The sequence below is a fragment of the Brassica napus genome, chromosome C9 (genome assembly GCF_020379485.1).
Source record: "Brassica napus cultivar Da-Ae chromosome C9, Da-Ae, whole genome shotgun sequence".
Classification (NCBI taxonomy): Eukaryota; Viridiplantae; Streptophyta; class Magnoliopsida; order Brassicales; family Brassicaceae; genus Brassica; species Brassica napus.
In genome coordinates this window covers 55,875,781-55,897,382 of record NC_063452.1, presented here as the reverse complement: position 1 = coordinate 55,897,382, position 21,602 = coordinate 55,875,781, and the positions used below count along the sequence as shown (strand labels likewise).

The 21,602-nt window shown below is 38.3% G+C and overlaps 3 protein-coding genes and 1 non-coding gene across 4 annotated transcripts; 1 reads left to right on the top strand and 3 right to left on the bottom strand.

Moving 5' to 3' along the window:
* Positions 1-937: 937 nt before the first annotated feature.
* LOC111202362 lies at positions 938-3,158 on the bottom strand. The gene is made up of 2 exons (XM_022695124.2): positions 2,929-3,158; positions 938-2,560 (listed from the first exon to the last, which is right to left on the bottom strand). Exon 2 carries the CDS (start codon positions 2,555-2,557, stop codon positions 1,070-1,072), a length of 1,488 nt encoding a protein of 495 aa, XP_022550845.2. The 5' UTR covers positions 2,558-2,560; positions 2,929-3,158; the 3' UTR covers positions 938-1,069.
* Positions 3,159-8,404: 5,246 nt separating this feature from the next.
* LOC125593646 lies at positions 8,405-8,511 on the top strand. The gene has a single exon (XR_007329546.1). It is a non-coding gene; the product is annotated as a small nucleolar RNA R71 (small nucleolar RNA).
* Positions 8,512-10,494: 1,983 nt separating this feature from the next.
* On the bottom strand, positions 10,495-11,722 carry LOC125593076 (disease resistance protein RML1B-like). The gene is made up of 2 exons (XM_048769055.1): positions 11,379-11,722; positions 10,495-11,136 (listed from the first exon to the last, which is right to left on the bottom strand). Exon 2 carries the CDS (start codon positions 11,118-11,120, stop codon positions 10,530-10,532), a length of 591 nt encoding a protein of 196 aa, XP_048625012.1. The 5' UTR covers positions 11,121-11,136; positions 11,379-11,722; the 3' UTR covers positions 10,495-10,529.
* Positions 11,723-12,229: 507 nt separating this feature from the next.
* LOC106387783 (disease resistance-like protein DSC2) lies at positions 12,230-20,676 on the bottom strand. The gene is made up of 4 exons (XM_013827701.3): positions 19,928-20,676; positions 15,527-16,640; positions 15,150-15,437; positions 12,230-15,054 (listed from the first exon to the last, which is right to left on the bottom strand). Exons 1-4 carry the CDS (start codon positions 20,428-20,430, stop codon positions 13,366-13,368), a joined length of 3,594 nt encoding a protein of 1,197 aa, XP_013683155.2. The 5' UTR covers positions 20,431-20,676; the 3' UTR covers positions 12,230-13,365.
* Between the last annotated feature and the right edge of the window lie 926 nt (positions 20,677-21,602).

Sequence of the window (21,602 nt, the reverse complement as noted above, 5' to 3'; positions counted from 1 at the left end):
TGGGTATCAGCGATAACAAAAAAAATGCAAAACATTATGCAAAATCGCTGGAGAGACCGAGTATATTGATAACCATGTTTTCGAACTGCTCAAGTCTCAAATGATCAAAACCCAACAAATCTCAAACTCTAACCCCAAATTTAAACAAAGCATCATCTCTAGTACATAAAATAAAAATAAAATGTCTAAATCAAATATACTGAATGAGATATAAACATGAACTCTTTTTTTTTTTTTTTTTTTTTTTTGGACCGATTACTTGCAAATGTTTTGTGGTAAATCGAATCATATCTTTTTTTTTTTTTTTTTTTTTTTTTTTTTTTTGAAGAAAACATATACAAACCGAAATCGAATATATACACTGCGATGCAATCACACACTTACAACACCCAATTTTTCCATTTACACCTCTAGACACACAGGTCCGTGTCTAACCACCTAAATGTTCCGATCCTACCTAAGCAGTCGGATGAACCATGTCTACCCTAATCTCTCCATTGTTTTTGCACATGTATGCACATATAATCAGTGTGTAAGAATGCATGGAGATGAAATAAAAGGGTACAGTGTAGGTGTGGTACCAAACTATTGATGAGTCTGGCCATTCAGGATTATTAAAGAGTGGTAAAATGTGGTAAAGAAAATCCTGAATGTGTATATGGTGTACCGTTTCCTGATGTTGATTCCTGGTCAAAAGAAATTAAATTCATTAATGGTCAAAAATATTTGAGTCGATTACAATTCACTGAGACTTGATAAAAGATTTAAGGAGAGGTTGCTTTGTCAAGTGGTTCCTCGGTTTGTCTGCGCTAACAGTCCTGAAAAATGGTCAATATGAAATGTAATGCACAACACACAAGGAAATAGTCTAATAATCATCACAGGGTCTGAGAAAAATACGTAGAGTTTTTTTTTTTTTTTTTTTTTTTTTTTTTTTTTAAAACACAATCAAATCCGATAAACTAAGAAAATAAAAGAAATAAAAGCAATATGGTACATAAGTAGCATCCTCCCCCAGACTTACTTCACACCGTCTCGGTGTGAAAATAATTCCAAGAGAGATTACCGATCAGGCGTTGCGGTCAGTACGCCTCTTGGAGCGCCTCTCCAAGGCTCCATCATCATCAGAGTCCTCCGCTGCCTCAGGTCCAGCAGCGGTGTCGTGAGCGCCTGAGTCGTCATCGCTATCTCCAGAAACAGCTGGCTGTGATGCGCATCCCTTCTTAATGTTGCAGATTCCCTTCCACATCTTCAGCAGTATGGAGTTGTTGGTTTGATGGCTCTTGATCGACCAAGCGTTGATCTCAGCAGCGGATGCAGTAGCGGGAGGTGCTGGTGGCAGCATATACGGAGTGAAATCCGTGGGGAAAAGACTTTCCTCATCTTCAGGTTCCTCCTCTATATCATCATGTGGTGTCTGCTGGTGTGTCGATGATGATGCGACTCCTTTCTTCTTCAGTGTCGCGGGTCTGGTGCAGAGAGATGCAGGCGGTGGTAGAAATATGATAGCACCTGGATCAGTCAGCTCGGTGATGGCGGTATCGGGTAGCTTGACAAATTGCTCTCTCCCTTGTTGGTTCTGGAACTGGTAGATATGAGGGGCGGACTTGTCGATGCTTCCTCGCCAAGGGCCGGTGAGGTAGTGGCTGCTAATGAGTGCTCTCATGTCGAAAAAGTTCTGATACATCCCCTTCTTATCCACCACTCTGTCAACAGGTGGAAGAAACACTCCACAATGCCTTAAGATCTGTGTGATAACCGCTCCAAACCCACATCTCTTCGTATCTGAAACTTTGAAGTACGCAAGCTTCTCCGCGATCACAGCTCCTATGTTTATGTCCTTCCCGCTAACATAGGTAATGTCCGCGCCTTGAGGCCATAGGTGTCCAGCCCCGATGAACAGAAGAGCTAGCTCATCTTTTGTCACTGCAGCGGGTTCCGTCTTCCCATAGATAACACTGCTGATCACTCTCACTGCATATCGCAGAACAGGGCTACGTATTCTCGCTTGCTTGGCCTCTCGAGAGATGAAGTTTCCTGAAGCGATGAATGTCCAGAAATCATTGTGTTCCGGGAAGTCAGGAACACAAGATTGACGTCCTTTCCCGAACCCAAAGACGTCGCACAGCTGAAAGATGGTCATGGAGTGGAACTGCCTGTTCACAATGAAGGAGAACATCGCCTTATCAGCAACTGGGTTGTCCTCGTCAGGATGGTAGAGGCGGGCTGATGCGAGGAACTGCCTGGTCAAGTCAGCATAGCAATCACAGTGAAGATCGAAGATGTATCCCAGGCCAATCTTCTCGAACAAGGCTTCAATATCCTCGGTTATCCCCAATGCATCTGTAGTGTCTCTGTGAGCGAAGCGCGACGGACATATTTCCACTCCCCTCATCTGCTCATAGAAATCATCATCATGTATATCCCACTGCTGGGTTATCTCTCGATTCGCAGGATGAGACCTATCCGTCTTTCGGAACTTGCCCTTTGTGCTGAGCCTAGCAGTCTGTACCGAGGAATCCCCACGCTCACTCTGCTTCTTCTGTCTCTTAGGCATTATCTGCAAAATTAATTCATCAAAACCCAAGTAAGAGACATATAGAAAAACACTCTTATATAATCATTTCTGATCAACCTCCTAAACATGTAAAAATTTAGCACACATCTCTTCTCTAAACTCAAAATAACACATCACACTCCATTCCAATTTTCGTTTTTCAATTAAACTCGAAAATTAATTTTTTTTTTTTTTTTTTTTTTTTTTTTTTAGGCAAAATCGCAATTCATCCTACAAATTGGCAATCTAGGTAACCCATGAGTATAATCATCACAAATAAACCATCCTAGATGCTATTCCATTTAGAATTCGGAGATTCCCCTAAATCCAACCCTAGGGCGATTTTTGATTCTAAAATTAGAGAGTCATACCTGTGTCTTGATGAAAACTGATGGTAGAAATGGATAGAGCTTGAAAAACTAATGAGTTTAGCACCAAGAATTACAAAAATCGGTTGAGATATGATGAAAATCGATTTGCATGTTCTTTAGAGGTTTGAGAGAGTTTGAGAGGAGAGGAAGATGAAATTATGAGTGTTTTGATCTGATTTTCGCGAGTGGGATCTTTTGTGGGTGTTTTCCGGTTTAAATTGAGTGAAATCAAACCGGGCAAGACTTACCTGAGATCGACCGATCCGTACTCTTAGGATCGACCGATCTTATGCACGGATCGACCGATCTGCGTATACCGGATCGACCGATCCCTTACCTGGATCGCCGTTCTGTTTCTTTCGGATCGATCTATGCCTGATCGTGATACATGCCTAAAAATCATCTAAAAACACAACCAAAAATCAATTCACACAAGAAAACATAATCACAAAAAGAGAAAGAAAATCAAACCATGTGGGTTGCCTCCCAGTCAGCGCTTGTTTAAAGTCGCGAGCCTGACTATTTTGTTGTCCTTAGGCGAGATCGGGTTCCGTTAAAGGAATGTTGGTTCCTTCTTCGGGTTTTGCATCTGTGAAGTAAGGTTTTAGCCTCTGCCCATTGACGGTGAATTTCCTCCCATTGTCTTCCAAGACAACAGCTCCATAAGGTCTAACCTCTGTGATGGTGAAAGGTCCGGACCAACGAGACTTAAGCTTTCCAGGAAATAGCTTGAGTCTAGAGTTGAACAGAAGGACTTTGTCTCCAGCAGCGAAGTCTCTCGGGATTATCTTTCTGTCATGCCATGCCTTAGTTCTTTCCTTGTAGATTTTGGTGTTCTCATAGGCGTTCAACCGAATCTCGTCCAGCTCGTTCAACTGAACCATCCTCCTTTCTGCTGCGGTTTTAATGTCGAAGTTCATCAACTTCGTTGCCCAAAAACCACTGTACTCCAATTCCACAGGTAGGTGACAAGACTTTCCATAGACCAGATTAAAAGGAGTGGTGCCCAAGGGAGTCTTGTAGGCGGTTCTATACGCCCATAAGGCGTCATCAAGCTTCACAGCCCAGTCTTTCCTTGTTTTGCCTACAGCCTTCTCCAAAATCCCTTGATTTCTCGGTTCGATATTTCAACCTGCCCACTTGTCTGAGGATGATAAGGTGTAGCTACCTTATGCTTTACTCCATGTTTCTTCAGCAGTTTATCGAACGTCTTGTTGATGAAGTGAGAGCCTCCATCACTAATAACCACTCTCGGGATCCCGAATCTTGGAAAAATGACTGTCTTGAACATTTTCTTGACAACACTAGAGTCATTTGTCTTGCTGGCTACTGCTTCCACCCATTTGGAGACATAATCTACCGCAACCAGGATGTACTCATTTCCATAAGAAGATGGGAAAGGGCCCATAAAATCAATTCCCCATACATCAAAAACTTCAACTTCAAGGATGAAATTTTGGGGCATCTCATTTCTCTTACTGATGTTGCCCTTCCGCTGACATGCATCACACTTTGAGACAAACTCATGGGCGTCTCTGAAAAGTGTAGGCCACCAGTAACCAGCCTGCAGGACCTTAGAAACCGTCTTGAATGTTGCAAAATGGCCTGCGTATTCTGAACTGTGGCAGTGGAAAAGAATCCCTTGCATCTCATTCTCCAGAACACATCTCCTGAATAAACCATCTGAGCATCTCTTGTAGAGGAATGGATCATCCCAGTAGTAGTGGTTCACATCTCTCATGAACTTCTTCCTCTCATACCCCTTCAGGTTCGGTGGTTCAATTTCAGCACATAGGTAGTTTGCAAAGTCTGCAAACCATGGGAGTTCATCCTGAATTTGTCTCATGACACAGCAATCAGCCTGATCCAAATACTCATCCTCCAGCAAGGTGATCACATAGACATTCTCCTCGGGTAATGTATCATCCAGTGGTGTTTCAGCTTCCACTCTCATTCGGGAAAGATGATCTGCCACTCCATTTTCTGCTCCTCTCTTGTCTCTGATCTCAATATCAAACTCCTGTAGGAGTAAGATCCACCTTAAGAGTCTCGGTTTAGCATCTTTTTTCGTCATCAGGTACTTCAAGGCTGCATGATCTGTGTGCACAATTACTTTCGAGCCCACCAAATAGGACCTGAACTTCTCGAAAGCATAAACTACTGCCAGCAACTCCTTCTCAGTGGTAGCATACTTGATTTGAGCATCATCAAGCGTTCGGCTGGCATAATAGATCACATGGAGTTTCTTGTCTTTTCTCTGCCCCAAAACAGCTCCAATCGCGTAATCACTTGCGTCACACATTATTTCAAATGGCAAGTCCCAATCTGGTGGCTGCACAATGGGAGCACTGACTAGAGACTTCTTGAGAATCTGAAACGCAGCGAGGCAGTCAGCATCAAAAACAAACTTCGCTTCTTTGCACAGCAGACGGGTGAGTGGCCTCGCTATCATAGAGAAGTCTTTGATAAACCTCCTGTAGAAACCGGCATGTCCCAGAAAACTCCGAATATCCCTCACTGTCCTGGGAGGCTGTAGGCTGGTCATAACTTCAATCTTTGCTTTGTCAACCTCGATACCCTGCTCTGATATCCTGTGACCCAAAACAATGCCATCTTTCACCATGAAATGGCACTTCTCCCAATTTAGCACCAAGTTCTTCTCCTCACATCTTTCCAGCACCTTGCACAGATTAGCAAGGCAGTCGCTAAATGAAGAACCGTAGACTGAGAAATCGTCCATAAAAACCTCCATAATGTCCTCAATAAGATCAGTAAAGATCGACATCATGCATCTCTGGAAAGTTGCAGGAGCATTGCACAATCCGAAGGGCATTCTCCTGTAGGCAAAAGTACCGTATGGACAGGTGAATGTTGTCTTCTCTTGGTCGTCTGGATGAATGGGTATCTGAAAGAACCCAGAGTAGCCATCGAGAAAACAGTAGTAGGGGTGGTTGGCTAGTCTTTCCAGCATCTGGTCAATGAAAGGAAGTGGGAAGTGGTCCTTCCTTGTGGCTGAGTTTAGCTTCCTGTAGTCAATGCACATCCTATGCCCTGTGACTGTTCTGGTAGGAATCAGCTCAGCCTTCTCATTTGTGATGACAGTGATGCCACCCTTCTTAGGAACCACATGAACCGGGCTCACCCAAGTGCTGTCTGAAATTGGGTAGATCACCCCTGCACTCAACAGCTTTAGAATCTCCTTTTTCACAACTTCCATCAGTTTGGGATTCAGTCTTCGCTGGTGCTCTATGGACGTCTTTGACTCATCCTCCAAGTGAATCTTGTGCATGCAAAGATCTGGAGAAATACCTGTAATATCATCCAAAGAGTACCCCAATGCTTTTCTATACTTTCGCAATTTTGAAAGAAGCAAAGCGGTCTCCACATTATTCAGGTTAGCACAAATAATAATAGGATATGTGGAATTCGGTCCCAAGAATGCATACCTCAGCCCAGCTGGGAGGGCTTTAAGTTCCACCTTTGGAGCATTCTCCTCACTCCAATCTGGTTGGGAGGATGACGGTTTGACGGTTTTATCGGTGCCTGAGTCTTCAAGGCTGACATAGGCGACATGCTTCTCAATCGGTGAGGCTGAATCCAAAATCTCAGAAAATCCAACCACTTCTTGGTTCATGAACCCGAACTCACTCTCCTTTTGGGTCAATGCGACTTGTAGAGGATCATCAGTGTGCAACTCTTCATCCATTTCCTCCACCAGTTCAGTCAATGTATCAACCCAGAAAGTCTGTCCATCAATAGTCGGATTTTTCAGCACCTTCTCCACATTGTATCTCATCGCCATGTCTCCTAGACGTAAGTCTATATGCCCATTCTGTACATCAATCATGGCTCCAGCAGTAGCTAAAAACGGTCTGCCCAAAATGAGAGGATCTTTAGGTTCCTCTTCCAGCTCCAGAACTACAAAATCGGTAAGCACATATCCCTTTCCAACACCAACAGGGATGTTTTCTAGTACACCGACTGGTCTTCGCACTGATCGGTCAGCAAGGACCAAGGAGATCCTTGTAGGTTTGTAGTTCGTCATGCCTAGCCTCTCAGAGACAGAGAAAGGCATTAGGCTCACTCCTGAACCCAGATCGCAGAGACTCTTCTCAAAAGTAAGTGATCCAATGCGGCATGGTAGAACAAATGCTCCGGATCTTCACGCTTTTTAGGCATGACATTTTGTAGAACTGCGCTACACTCCTCATTGAGCATCAACACACCCCGCTCTAGGCTCATCTTATCGGTAAGAATCTCCTTCATGTACCTTTTAAGAGAAGGTACCATCTTCACCGCTTCAACAAATGGCAATCTCACATGTAACTCCCCAACAAGGTTCTTTAGCTTCTCGTACTCACGTTCTTTGATCTTCTGCCTTGGTCTGGATGGGTATGGAGCCTTAGGAACATAAGCAGGAGGCGCCACATACACCTCTTCAGGTTCAGAGGAATTTGGCTTCGTCGACACGGGATCGGTCGATCCAGATGGACCGGATCGGTCGATCTCCTTCCCCTTGGATCGGTCGATCTGTTCTTGAGATCAGTCGATCTCTTTCTCTTTCGATTCCTCAATCGTTTTTCCACTCCTAAGTGTTATAGCATTCACAAACTCCTTGGGATTCGTCTCTGACTTCCCTGGTAGAAATCCAGGTGCTGTTCTGCTGCTGGAGGCGGTTTGAGCAACTTGCTTTTCCAAAACTTTCAAATGGGTGTTCAAAGCTTCGAACTTCCCATTAAGCTCTCCATACATGTTATCCACCTTGGTGTTTATCTCTGCAGTGCTATTCTTCTGACCTTCTAGCACCATTTGCAGCATCTTCTTAATTTCGTTATCTTGAGAAGGCTGTGACGAAGAGGCATTTCCTTGATTCTGATAGTTGTTGTAGTGCTGCCTTTGCTGAAATCCTGAGTTGCCCTAGTTGTTCCCCTGATATTGATTTCTGTTCTGAAATCCTTGGTTGAACACACTCTGGTTCTGATTCTGGTTCTGCCTGTTTCCTGCCTGAGGGTAGGACTGATGTTGTGGATTCTCCACATTGTTGCTCCGGTAAGACAGATTATTTTGCTGATTTTGATTCCACCCAAGGTTCTGATTGTAGCCTCTGTTGTAGTTTCCTTGACCACCAATGTAGTTCACATCAGCCTGCATATCACTTGAATCATCACCAACAGCTTCTTGTGAGGAACGATAGCCTTGCTCCTCCACAAATTTCACAGATTTCTGATCTCTCTTGAGAAGCATCTCAATCTTGGCATTCAACTCATCTATCTTCTTGGATTCATAACCAACACCCTTCTGGCTGGTATCAAACCTTGACTTGCGGTTTGCTTTGCTGGATGACAGGTTGTTCAACAAGGTGTAAGCTTCTTCAACAGTCTTGGTCATGAAATCACCATTACTTGCTGTGTCCATGGCATCTTGACTCTCTTCATGAACTCCATTATAGAAAATGTTCAGCAAACTCACATCAGTGTAGCCATGGTGAGGGCAGTCCTGTGTGTACTCCTTGAAACGCTCCCAAGCCTCATGAAAGCTTTCTGAATCAAGTTGCTGAAAGCTTCCAATTCTGCTTCTCAGATATGTGGACCTTGACTTGGTGAAGAAATGCTGTAGAAAAGCAGCTCTTGTCTCTTCCCATGTAGTAAGAGATCCTGGAGGGATGGACTTTAACCATCTGATAGCTTTATCAGCTAAGGAAAACGGGAACAACCTGCATTTCAAAGCGCCTTGAGGAACTCCATTATGTCTGCTGGTGTCACAGACTCGCTCAAAATGCTCCAAGTGATACATCGGGTCCTCAGACGGGTTTCCATGAAACGGATTTTTCTCCACCAAATTAATGAGACCAGTCTTGATCTCAAAGTCTCTTCTCTCAATGGGAGGTGGGCGAATCCCAGAACGATCGGCATAGAATGCATCTGGTGTATCATAATGTGCAAGCGTCATCCTAGGCATGCCATAGTCTCCAGCCTGTTGTCTTGCAGCTACACCAGCCTGCTGATTATCACCAGCATTGTTGCCTTCTCGTTCATTTACAGGAATTGGATTTTGCGGGTTGTCCTGAAATTGGTCTTCTTGGTGTTCAGCCATTTCAACCTCTTCAGCGGACTCAAGTCTTTTCTTTTTCACTTGTCTCTCTAGGCGGCCGAGCTCTAACTCCAAAGGTATTAAATTCGATGATCCTTTGCTTCTAGTATGAAATCCGCTCATTCACCTGAAAACACAAACAGAAAGAGAAAGACAGAAACATTAGACAAAATAAAGAAAATGCTATAGTCTTAAACTGATCATTAACTCTAGGGTGACCAAATGGTCCCCGGCAACGGCGCCAAAAACTTGATGTCTCGAGTTTTAACCCGATTATCTAACTGCAAGTGCACAGTAAAGTACGCAGTAGTAATACGGGATCGAATCCACAGGGACCGATGATCACACGTAGAGTTGCAGACAAGTTAATAGCTACAGCGAATCAAAATATATTTTTGATGGTTTTTATTTAATTTTCTCTAGTGTCACAAAGCATAAACAAGCATGTAAAAAGATGATTTAAACGATTTGAAAACTATTTTAAAACAAACGTTGGGCATTGGGAATTCTCAGGGATTTCTTTTTAATCAAGATACAATTAATGGAAGACACAGGGATATATTAAGAACCGTCTAGAACTCAAACACGATATTAGAATTAACCTACTTCCGTAGCGCTAATTCTCTATGTTATAGAAATCTCCACACTAACTTCCGCTGAGTTTCAATTTCTAAACAAGCATTAAGAACAGGTTCAATATGTTCACAAAGCGCAATAACATCAACTTCCGAGGGTTAAGGACACTTTGCTCATCTAAAGTATTTTCGGAAGTTCAAACAATCACTTTCGGTGCATCAAACAATCTGAAATCATGAACTAAGTGATCAATTCAGTTCAAGCAGTAAGAAATCCATTAGATGAAGAACCAAAACGTAATCCCTTAGTCTACACATGTTTTATGGATCAAAACATCAAGAAATCCCCTATGAGAACCCCTAAACCCAACTAGATGACTACTCACACATAACTAAGCAAGAACAAAACGATTTTGATGAAGAAAACATAATAAGATTGTATTAAAACAGAGTAAAGGTTCAGAAGATCTTCTCCAAATGGTTTTGAGATGAACTCCTTTACAAATCTTCACAAATCACACCAAAACAAGTACAAAACACTCAAATCTTCTCTCTAGAACTTGTAAATCTCCTCCTTGGTCGCCCCTGGTCTTTTCTGAGTCTCAAAGGTCGAGTTCTTCTCTGAATTATTGAGGGGAGTGGGTAAAAAGGAGTGAAAAGCTCGTTTGTGCGTGTGGAGCCCGTAGAGCCTGAGATCGGTCGATCCACATAGACCGGATCGGTCGATCTAGTGCATGAAAGCATAGGATCGGTCGATCCACATTGACCGGATCGGTCGATCCCACGTCCTGTGCGATCAATACTTCATTCGGTCCATTGTTCGGTCTATCTTGCTTCTGAATAAATCCCGAATGCGTTCTTTTCTTTCAAGCTATCTAGTAACCTGCATATTACACTTAAGAACACCAAAACGCATCAAATAGACCAAAACATTAATTAAAACCGACCATTTAATTGCTCCAAAACGAGTTTAAAACCGTTAAAAACACGGAATATCATTGTTTGAGAAGGTTTAATTCTATCTTCGGTTGTAATGATAATCATACTTCCGGGACCAAACCAATCAGGCTTGTTTGCCATTGCCTCTAGTTTCAACAAGCAATCCACTTCATCAAGAACAATCAACACTCTTTTGTCTCTTAGCCTTTGCTTAGCCAGTCCCAAGTGATCAACCTTAATATCCTTTTGGTTGAAAATCCTATACAGTAATTCTTTCTGGTAATCCAACTGATACTTATGATGGGAGCCACCGAGAGAAGGCATCTCACTACTCCCCCTGATATCCTCAATAAACGTGCTGAACTCAAAATTAAGAGAGAACCGGTTGTACAAAACTCTGGCAGTGCTCGTTTTACCAATCCCAGCAGGACCCACGATCCCTATGATCTTAACGTCATCATCGGATTGTTGGCTCAACAACAGCTTTATCTCCTTGATACGAGCTTCCATGCCAACAAAGTCATCAAAATCTTTTGATGGTGTAAACACCAACACTTTCATAACATCTCCGGAAATTTTGTCGATCATCTTAGCTTCATTGTCCCTAACAAAAACAGAGGCGATCCATTAAAACAGTCAACAAGAAACGAAGCTTCTAGTATCAAGATCATACAATGAGTATTAAATATTACAAGACAGGAGTATATTTCTCACAACAGCCATATTATATGACTAATGACTGTAATGAGAGCTTTCCATAACTCCTAACTCTATTCTTTTCCATAATTCTTAACTAGTAACTACAATTAAATACGCAAGTGGAAGTGGAAGTGAAAGTGAACGAACCAGATGCGAGAGTGATAGCCAGCTATATTTGCGGCAGCTTTCAAAGCTTGAGAAACGCTTCAAACTGTTTTTTCCATAGAAGGTAGTTTCTTTCTGTGAGTTTTACTGTAACTGAGTTTACTATTTTGAGTGAAGGAGGATTGTAGAGTTCAAGCGCTTCCATGGTGCTCTGATACCATGAAAGTTGAAGAAATAAGATTTCTGAAAATGTAATTTCTATTTCTTGTTTCTTAAGCTTTTACAATGTCTCACTCCAATCTTATATAGTAAATGATGAAAGCCCTAGTTCACTATCGACGTGTCATCATCCTTCTTCTCCTAGACATCCAAGGGCTTGAAATGAGTTGTACAGTTCAGGACCACTTCTCAGTTCAGTACACTCAGTCGCTATCCTTTTTCCTCTTCTCTTCTCTTCGCCAGCTCTGATTTTGTTTTCATCTGTTATGACTGTTGAAGAGTTCTGTTGACTAGTCTAAGTTTGAATTTCATTGGTCTTGGGTTGGGCCTGAACTGACTTCGTGGGCTCTGTGATTTTCTCGATGAAAACTGCATCGTTTTGAGCTTTAGGTTGTGACTTGTTGTGATAGGAGTGACCCGCAATATGAGTAGGAGAGAGTTAGGACTTCTAGCCAAAGTTTACATCAAATCCAGCGCTTGCAAGCAACTGCTTTACATAATCACCACTGAATGAACACTCAATATGAAGGTATATGGACTTTCCATTCTCATGTGAACCATCGTAATAGACTCGTAAACATTCCTAATATTATCCTCAATGAGACTGGTTCTGGGTCGAGTCAATGCTGATTCTTGCTCTTCCTTTACCAAATCTACAATCATGCATCTTCATATGTTTATGAACGAATAACTTGAAACAAATTGTTCTTACAAACGCAACATTGCTATTACTGTTAAAGTCCAATTATTTTCTTGGAACCTTAATAAACCCCAAATTGATTGTCCCTGGGTGTGTTTAGATTGAGCTTCTCTTCTTGGAAAATTGAATTGCACAGAATCACAGAAAAAAATAACAACATGACAATTTCCTATATCTACGGAAGGCTGAACCTCATTCATTCTTGCTTCTTGTCTCTGCATCATCATCACATCTAGATTCGTCTCCTTCTTGAGTTTTATCTACACCGTCCTTTATTTCCTCCTCAACCCCATCATTATCAGCATCACCAGCTTCATCATTTTCCTCCTCATCGCGTCCAGATTCTTCTTTGTCTTCCAAAATTTGTACACCACAAGCTTTCACCTTCCAATTTTTATAAAAAACTTTGAACTCAAACACAAGCTCGCTGAAAGTGGCTTCTTTGGCTCCAGGGCAATCTTCAAATGTATACAGACGGTCGTCACATCCATAAAGATAAGGCATGTCGTCACGCTTGTATGATACATGTCGGAAAGTGAAGCCTTTCTGTTTACCCCTGAATGTACAAGACACACGCATCACTAACTTCTCATCCGCTCCATCATAGAGATCATTGATGCGCCAAGAAACACCGTATTTATCATCCTCGAGATTAATAATGCCTCTTGAGAGCAAGATGCAAGATTTGAATCTAAGGGATGTAGGAAGAGGTTGTGGAGCCTGATTAATCGTTAGGGAATCTGAAGTGAAACCGACAGACCAAGTGAAACCGTTGCCCACACATGCGATAGATCCTCCTCCTCTCCAAGTAGTATTCTCACTTGCTTTCTTCTAGAATAGACGCTCCACAATGAACCAACTCATCAGTGGGCCAAATTGCATCTCCAAACTCGCTACTTTCGGCCCTTGCGCTGGTACTGATACAGAATAGGAGGCATGTTAGCTTCATATGTATCAGGCTAGACAGTACTTGACCCCCAATATGTGTAGGAGAGAGTTAGGACTTCTAGCCAAAGTTGACATCTAAGACAGACAGCGCTTGAAAGAAACTGCTTTACAGAACCACCACTGAATGAACACTCAATATGATGGTATATGGACTTTCCATTCTCATGTAAACCATCGAAACAGGCTGAACCTCATTCGTTTCTTGCTTCTTGTCTCTGCATCATCATCACGTCTAGATTCTTCTCCTTCTAGAGTTTTATCTACATCATCCTTTATATCCTCCTCAACCTCATTACTATCACCATCACCAGCTTCATCGTCTTCATCCTCATCACGTCCAGATTCTTCTTCGTCCTCCAAAAGTCGTACACCGCAGCCTTTCACCTTCCAGTTTGTACCATGGCCTATGAACTCAAACACAAGCTCGCTCAAAGTGGCTTCTCCGGCTTTAGGGTAATCCTGGTTTAGACAGAAATAATCTTCAAATATATACAGATGGTCTTCTTTTTTTTTTGAATAATTATAAAGGTCTCTATATCCGCCATATCTACAGTGCATATGATACTGTTTTGATACATATTGGATAGTGAGGCCATTCTGTTTACCCATGACGTGACAAGACACACCACCCATCAGTAGTTCTTCCTTCTCTAAACTATCTTCTTTTGACAGCAAGATGCAAGCTTTGAATCTCAAGGATGAAGGAAGAGGTCTTGGCATCAGATTGATCGTCAGGGAACCTGGAGTAGCTTGGTGAGGGAAGTGTGCAGGCACTTCTTCACCCGGTAAGAGTGCATGTTTGTAGTCTGATGTGTAGATGAGCTCTTTTGCGTTTTGATTCAGACTGAGGCAGCCAGCAAAGTTTAGGCAAATATTTGGATTATGAAAAGAAGAGTCTATTCTCTCTAAGCATACACAGCAGTCTGCATCTATAGAGAGAAGGGAGTCTGGAAGCGGTGGAAGTGCTTTGAGATAAGGGCATCCTGTGACGTCAAGCTTAGTTAGTCCCGAGAGACGTCTGATGCAATCTGGAATAGTGTTCATGAGACCCCTTAAACATAATGATAGCGCCTTCTTCGTGGGTAGACATTGCAGTAAAATGTAGTGAACATCTAAGTCTGATACTAATCTCCAACTGCACTCCGAGTCAGGGCCCTCCCACTCGATTACTGCTTCAAATAAGTCACGGTTATATTCATATTCATTTTCACTCACATAATCATGCTCACTTTTGCCACTCTTACGCAAACCAAGAAACTCAAGATTCTCCAACTTAGAAACGTTCCGAGATATCTTTTTCAGCTCCTCGCATCCATTCATAATTATTTTACGCAGACGAGACAGATTCTCGATCCATGGAGGAATTTCCACTATCCTTGTCTTGCACAACACCAACTCTTCAATGCTGTCAGGTACATTTGGAAACTCCTTGATGTTTCTACACCCAGACATATCCATTCTATTAAGACAAGACCAATTATATCTGATTGATGATGGCACTTCCCATATCGGAGTCTCGCTCAGATCAAGTGTTTTCAAACTCGAGCAACCACTGAGTTTTTCCAGACTCAAGCATCCACTGAGTTCTTTCAGACCCGTGCTCTGAGCGAGGTTCAGTTCCTCGAGATTGATTAACTTACCCATAGAAGAGGGGAGCTCCTTCAAAAGAAAGCAACGGCGAAGTATGCACCTTTTAAGCTTAGTGGCATTGCCAATCGTGATTGGGAGTTCTAACAAACCTTCGCAGCCATGAAGAACTAGTTCCTCGAGACTAGTTGCATTTGTGAGATCTGGAATCTCTTTCAGATACCGAGAACGACTCAAAACCATTCGCTTGAGGCGCTGGAGAGGCTGTTTTACAAAAAATAGAGATAAGCTTTAGAGAAATGACTAATCGTCCTTTACATGCAATACATTACAAAAAAAAAGGTGCCGACTTTTTTTACCTTGATTCCATCCCAAAGCTTCTCAAGTTTGCTTTCTCTCATGATAAGTTCGACAAGAAACTTGCCAGAGAACTTGGAAGGCAAAAATGTCAATGGACATTTGGGCCACTCTAGAAGTCTGAGTTTGTCGGGAAGACAGCTGAGGCCTTCGGGTATGCGCACGTTACGAGAGTTGACTCTTAGAAGCTGGAGATTCTTCATCCCTTGGAAGGCACTTTTACTTATTTTGATGATATCGTCATTTCTCCAATATTTTTCTAGCTGTATGCCTAGAACTTTTGCAGTACCCTTGAATATATTATTCAAAAGAAGTTAACCTCAGCTTAGGAAAACCAAGGAGACAGAAGAAGACTAGAGATGTAAACAAAGAAACTTACACTATCTTCTTCATCTTCAAGTAAATCAGAAATATCCCTGGTATCCATCAAGAACTGTCGCTTTCCAATCTGCTTCGTCTTTTTCTTGACAATATCTCTCCCCATTTGTTGCAGTAATGTGTGCATCCTTACTTTTCCGTATTCTGTGTATATTAGACTTTTCTGCTCTAAGTTATGAAGCCCATAGTCGACTTGTATATCACAGTCTTCAAGACAGCGTTTAACTCGATCAACCTCAAAACCAACAAAGAAACATGCAATGTACAGAAAAAGAGTTTTATCTTTATCATTTAAGCTGTTGTAGCCAAACATTAGAATTGATTCAATTCCTTTGTGAAGGCAAGACTTGAGCCTTGGTAGTGCATTTTCCCACTCGTCCCTGAACTTTCCTCGTAAAGACGATCCCAAGACTTTCAGGCCTAGAGGAAGACGACCAACAAGTTTAGTAACTTCCCAAGCAAGCCCATAAAAATCATCAAGTGGAGTTTTTTGACGAAAAGCATATTGGCAGAAGATCTCAAATGCCTCAACTTCATCTGGAAGTTTCATATCGTAAATAGAGTTGATGTTTTGTGACTTGAGAAGGTCTCTATCTTCGGTTGTAATGACAATCATACTTCCAGGACCAAACCAATCAGGCTTGTTTGCCATTGCCTCTAGTTTCAACAAGCAATCCACTTCATCAAGAACAATCAACACTCTTTTGTCTCTAAGCCTTTGTTTAACCGCTTCCAAGTGATCAACCTTAATATCCTTTTGGTCGAAAATCCGAGACAGTAACTCTTTCTGAAATTCCAGCTTGAATTTATATTCGGAGCCACCGAGAGAAGGCATTTCTTTACTTCCTCTGATATCCTCAATAAACGTGTTGAACTCAAAATCAAGAGAGAAACGGTTGTACAAAACTCTGGCAGTGCTCGTTTTACCAATCCCAGCAGGACCCACGATCCCTATGATCTTAACGTCATCATCTGATTGTAGGCTCAACAACAATTTTATCTCCTCGATACGAGCTTCCATGCCAACAAAGTCATCAAAATCTTTTGATGGTGTAAACACCAACACTTCCATAAGATTTCCGGCAATTTTGTCGATCATCTTAGCTTCATTTTTCCTAACAGAAACAGAGGCGAAACGTTAAAAAGCAGTAATCAACAAAAGTAAATCTTAAGATTTTTTCCAAAATGTTAGATTTAGATAGTACTATTATAATGGTGATAAACGCATACTGATTATTCTTTCTATTATCTTTTGATGTTGTTTTTCATGATAATTTGTTGTTGGTTTTTATTATAAATTTTAACTAACTTCTTTATATTCTTTAATTTTAATTTTTATATGATATGAAAGCCATAGTTTTTTTGGGTGAATCAGATTAGAGTTTTATGAGAATTCAAGACGTAGTTTGTTTTAATGGGTTACTTTGTTTTAATGGATTACTTTGTTTTAATGGGCATAGTTGTAAGAAAAAAAAAAGAATTCTTGTACACTACACCCATATCAGGTTTGTTTCATTATAACATATTAGTTTCTATGAAGGTTTTACACTGACCAATTGTATCAAAAACATAAAATAAAAATGTTGATTAAGAATATTAATTTTGATGAGTAAATAAATTATAATTTCATTTGAATTATTAAGAAACAGTTTGAAACTCATAAATAAACTATTTTTCAAAATTTGTCTTACTAACATGTTTTCGTAAAACTGTTGTAAATTCAAGAATGAAATGACTCAGTATAAAGAAACAAACTCAAAGTAACTAATATTTTGATTTCTTAGGAAATTTTTGTGATCTATTATAAGTTTAGATGATTGTTTATAGTTTATACTTGTATTTTAGAACTGGAATAAAATCTAAACTAAGTCACAGAATTTTTTTTTACTTTATTTTTTAATTATATATTTTACTTTGATATCTGTAACTTTATAAAGATGATTTCATTAAAAAGGAAAGTTTAATATTCCCTTTATAACATATTTAGAACAACATAAAATATACTTTCAAAATAATATAAATACTTTCTTTATATCTTTCTTTTTCTTAGATGAAAAGAAAATATATTTGATTGTATATAATGTGATTTCGTAAAAACGTTCAGAAAGATAATTTTGATATTAAAAAGAATATTATTTCCTTTAAAAAATAATTTTAAACAATATTAATTATATATTTTCAAAGTAATAGAAATAAGTTTTTTTATATCTATCTATTTTCTTAGATGATTACATAAATAGCATAAAAACTCTCTAAATTAGTTAAAATAAACTTATTAATTTATAGAGTTATTAATTTAAAGAAATTTTCTGTTTTGGATTTATATTTTAAAAAAATATATTTTTGTTTAGAAAACTGAAAACAATATTTCATTTATGATATTATATATTATAGTTAAAGTTTATAGATATATATTTAACTATTTTTGCTAGATTATTGATATATCTTATGTATGATGATTAAATATTATAGAATACAAAGTCACTTTGATATATAGTTGGATGAAATTAGAAATAAAATTAGAGATGAAATTTATTTTAAATAAATATAAACAATGAATAATTTTCTGTATGTTTATATAATATATATATATATATATATATGATAATTATTAATTTATTATTTTAATGGGATCACATATTTACCTAAGAGTTTTCAAAATATTACTGTCTTATCGAATTATGTTATATTCTATACTAGTCCAACTTGAGACTAAGAAAATTTATTAATTTATAGTGTTTATTAATTTACTGAGCATTAATATATAGAATTTCTATTGTAATTAAGTAGCATGAACTGATATATGTTTGACTAGCTAAATTTTTTTTATAATTAGTATTATTAAAATATTTTATTTAATTTTTCCATAATCTTTAGTTTATTATTAATCTTTTATAGTTACAGCAAAAAATAAATATATTTTACTTATATACTATAATTTCTCATAAACATTCACAAAAGATTTTAGTGCGTATTTATAAGAGATATTAAAAACAAAACTAAAAAAAATTTCTTACAATAAGCATATTTTGATCAGTATTACAAAATATTTTAAATTGAATAACACTATATACTTTTAATGAAGTAGAAATATTATATTTTATCATTATTAAAAAATTCTTTTTTCTTAATATTTAGTTAATTTTATATTTTCTTTATGTTCGGGGAACTTAATATACACATAATCAAAATACCTAAGCAAGTTTGAATTTTCATTTTTAATATTATTTAAAATAATTTTAGTTTACCTTTCAATAAATCTAAGGCATACAATTATTTAGAATTCATAAAATATTCTATTTATTGTAAATATTGATATGCGTTCATGAGTTTTCAAAAATTTATCAGTTATACTTATACTTAGTAATATTATTTTTTATATAGTAATTTATGTTAATTAGAGCTTTAATTTAGCTTAGTTTTAACTTTTCCAAATAACATTATATAATAAATAGGAAACGTTTATAAATTTTATGAGCTTCCAAAAATTTATCACTTATACTTTTGGATGTAAATTCCTATTGATCATCGTTTTATTTTATAGCATTTTTAAAATCAACATATATCAAATTATTAAAATATAATGAAAATACTTGCATTAAGCGATAAATAAAACTAATTTGATTTGACTTGATTAGAATAAAAAGTAATTCTATTATTTTTTTGAATTTGAATGAATATATGTAACTCAATATACTCACAAAATGAGTAACTAAACTAATCCAACTAATATCAAGAATCAAAGATCTAACTATAACAAAAACATATAATTTTATAATAACATTTTTACACCTATAAATTACAGGATGACTCAAAATATTAATATAGAAAAATAAACTATTAACAAATTGTTACAATTCTGTTTTTTTTTAATTTATATATATGCGTGAGAATTCAGAATACTATCGTTATATTGTTTTATTTAATTTTGAGTCAAACACTTCAGTTTATTTTTAGCCATAATATATATTAATTTATACATAATTTTAATAAAATACATTTACATATTTAAGATGACAACCAACATAAACACAAATAAGAAAATTAATCAAAATTTTAGTATATTTAGAAAAAAAATTTATAGTTGAATTCAGAGAAATAGATACAATTCAATATATTGAAGTGATAACCAAGTCGACTGTTGACTCAAAAAAAAAACAAGCAGACTAACTCTTACATATCTGAAATCTATGTCTAACTAAAATAATATAATATTTTTAATATAAGGTATACATATATATTAGAAATTGATTTACAATAAAAATTAAATATCAATCAATTATTAAATATTTATTTTATAAATATTTATATCGGAAGAATCACCTAGTAATTATATATTTATAAGTAATTTTTACCATATTATATGATTTTACAATATGCAAGTGGAAGTGAGTGAACGAACCAGTTGCGAGAGTGATAACCAGCGATACTGGCGATAGCCTTCAAAGCTTGCCTCCATGCCTGCTTCACCTCATCTGTTTTTCCCTCACAGGTTTTGGCAAAGGCCTCTCCGAAAGCTCCAGTCTGGTTCCTAACATCAGATGGATCCACTTGGTAGAAAATAGGTATCACTGTTTGTTGATCCCTTTCTCTGCCCTTCTGTATTTCCTCCAACTCATCTGGCTCCTTTTTCCTTCCCTTCATGATTTCCACTAACTCATCCAAACACCAGCTTGAAGAAGCGTAGTTACGGGATAGCAAGACAATAGCAACCCTTGATTCTCTGATTGCTTGTACGAGCTCCGGACCGATAGACTGGCCTCGCTGAATGTCATTATCAATGAACGGTCTGATTCCTTTGCTTTCGAGCTTTACCAGTAAGTGACTAAGAAAGTTTTTGCGCACGTCTTCTCCACGGAAGCTCGGGAAGATATCATGCTTCCAAGTGAGAGAAGAAAAAGCCATGAATAGAGAGAGCACGCAAGAAACTGATGAACAGGATCATAATAATGATTCCAGCAAAGAGAGAAATAACAACAATGACGCAAAACCACACAAAAGAATCCCAAGACGAGTAAATAGATAGGTGTTCAAAAATAAAAAAAAAGACGAGTAAATAGATAAAAAGACAATTGAGAACGATGACACATAACCACAGAAAATAGTCCTACTGAATAGTCAATAGGACTATGTACAATGGTTTCGATATTCAACACTATCCACTTCATCTTTTAACACTCCACTAGATCTTGACCCGCACATTCGTACGAGTTTTATTCTTTCTATAATAAATATTCTAATTTATATAACATTATAATGTAATATACTATTTTACATAATTTAATGTTTCATTTATAAAATTTGGAATATATCTGAAAATTTAATTGAACCTATATAAAAGAGATGATTATTTTTGGATACTATTAAAACAACATAAACTTATTTAAAAAAGAAACTATAATATTTTGTAGTTTTTTTTTTGTCAGCAACTATAATACAGACTCATCTAGACTATGTAAACCAAATTGGTAATTCCGCATCCATATGGACGACGAGCAACGGTTGCTTTCGCGCACTTCGTCCAAGACTATCCGCCATTGTATTTTGCGTCCGTCGTATATGAATGAGCTCTGAGTTGTTGAAACTTGTCTTCAAAATTGCGATATCCTGTAAATAACTTGCAAAGGCTGGCCACTCTTCTGGTTCTGAAACCTTTTTCACCAACTGAGAACAATCTGTTGCAAATGTAACATTAAACTGTCTTAGGTTCCTCATGCATTCCATTGCCCAAATGAGCGCCTCCATTTCCGAATGTAGCGATGACTGACTCGCCCGCGTATTCCTTGCTCCCAATAAACCCTCAAATCCTTCCAAAGTGCTATATTATCCTTGTCCTGAGTATGGTTCCTTATTTTTCCATGATACATCCGTAAAACACCATCTTCCAGGAATGCACAGTGTTATGGCATTTACTGGTAAGCACATATGATCAGTCCCCTGTGTAAGTGTATTTTGTGCCTCGGACCAAAGTAAAGACTCTGTTTCTGCCAGCTAAAGAGTATCCCTAGGATCAATATCCAAATTGCTAAATACTTTATTGTTTCTTCATTTCCAAATATATCACAAGATCCAAGCAA

Bases quoted from the DNA above. Each gene is read 5' to 3' on its own strand.
- LOC106387783 (XM_013827701.3), bottom strand. From the start codon at position 20,430: ATGGCTTTTTCTTCTCTCACTTGGAAGCATGATATCTTCCCGAGCTTC. The intron at 16,641-19,927 runs GTTCGTTCACTC...TGTTTCTGTTAG, and splicing joins GGTTATCACTCTCGCAACTG to GAAAAATGAAGCTAAGATGA. The intron at 15,055-15,149 runs GTAAAAAAAGTC...TTTGTAAAACAG, and splicing joins AGCTTTGGGATGGAATCAAG to CCTCTCCAGCGCCTCAAGCG.
- LOC111202362 (XM_022695124.2), bottom strand. From the start codon at position 2,557: ATGCCTAAGAGACAGAAGAAGCAGAGTGAGCGTGGGGATTCCTCGGTA.
- LOC125593076 (XM_048769055.1), bottom strand. From the start codon at position 11,120: ATGATCGACAAAATTTCCGGAGATGTTATGAAAGTGTTGGTGTTTACA.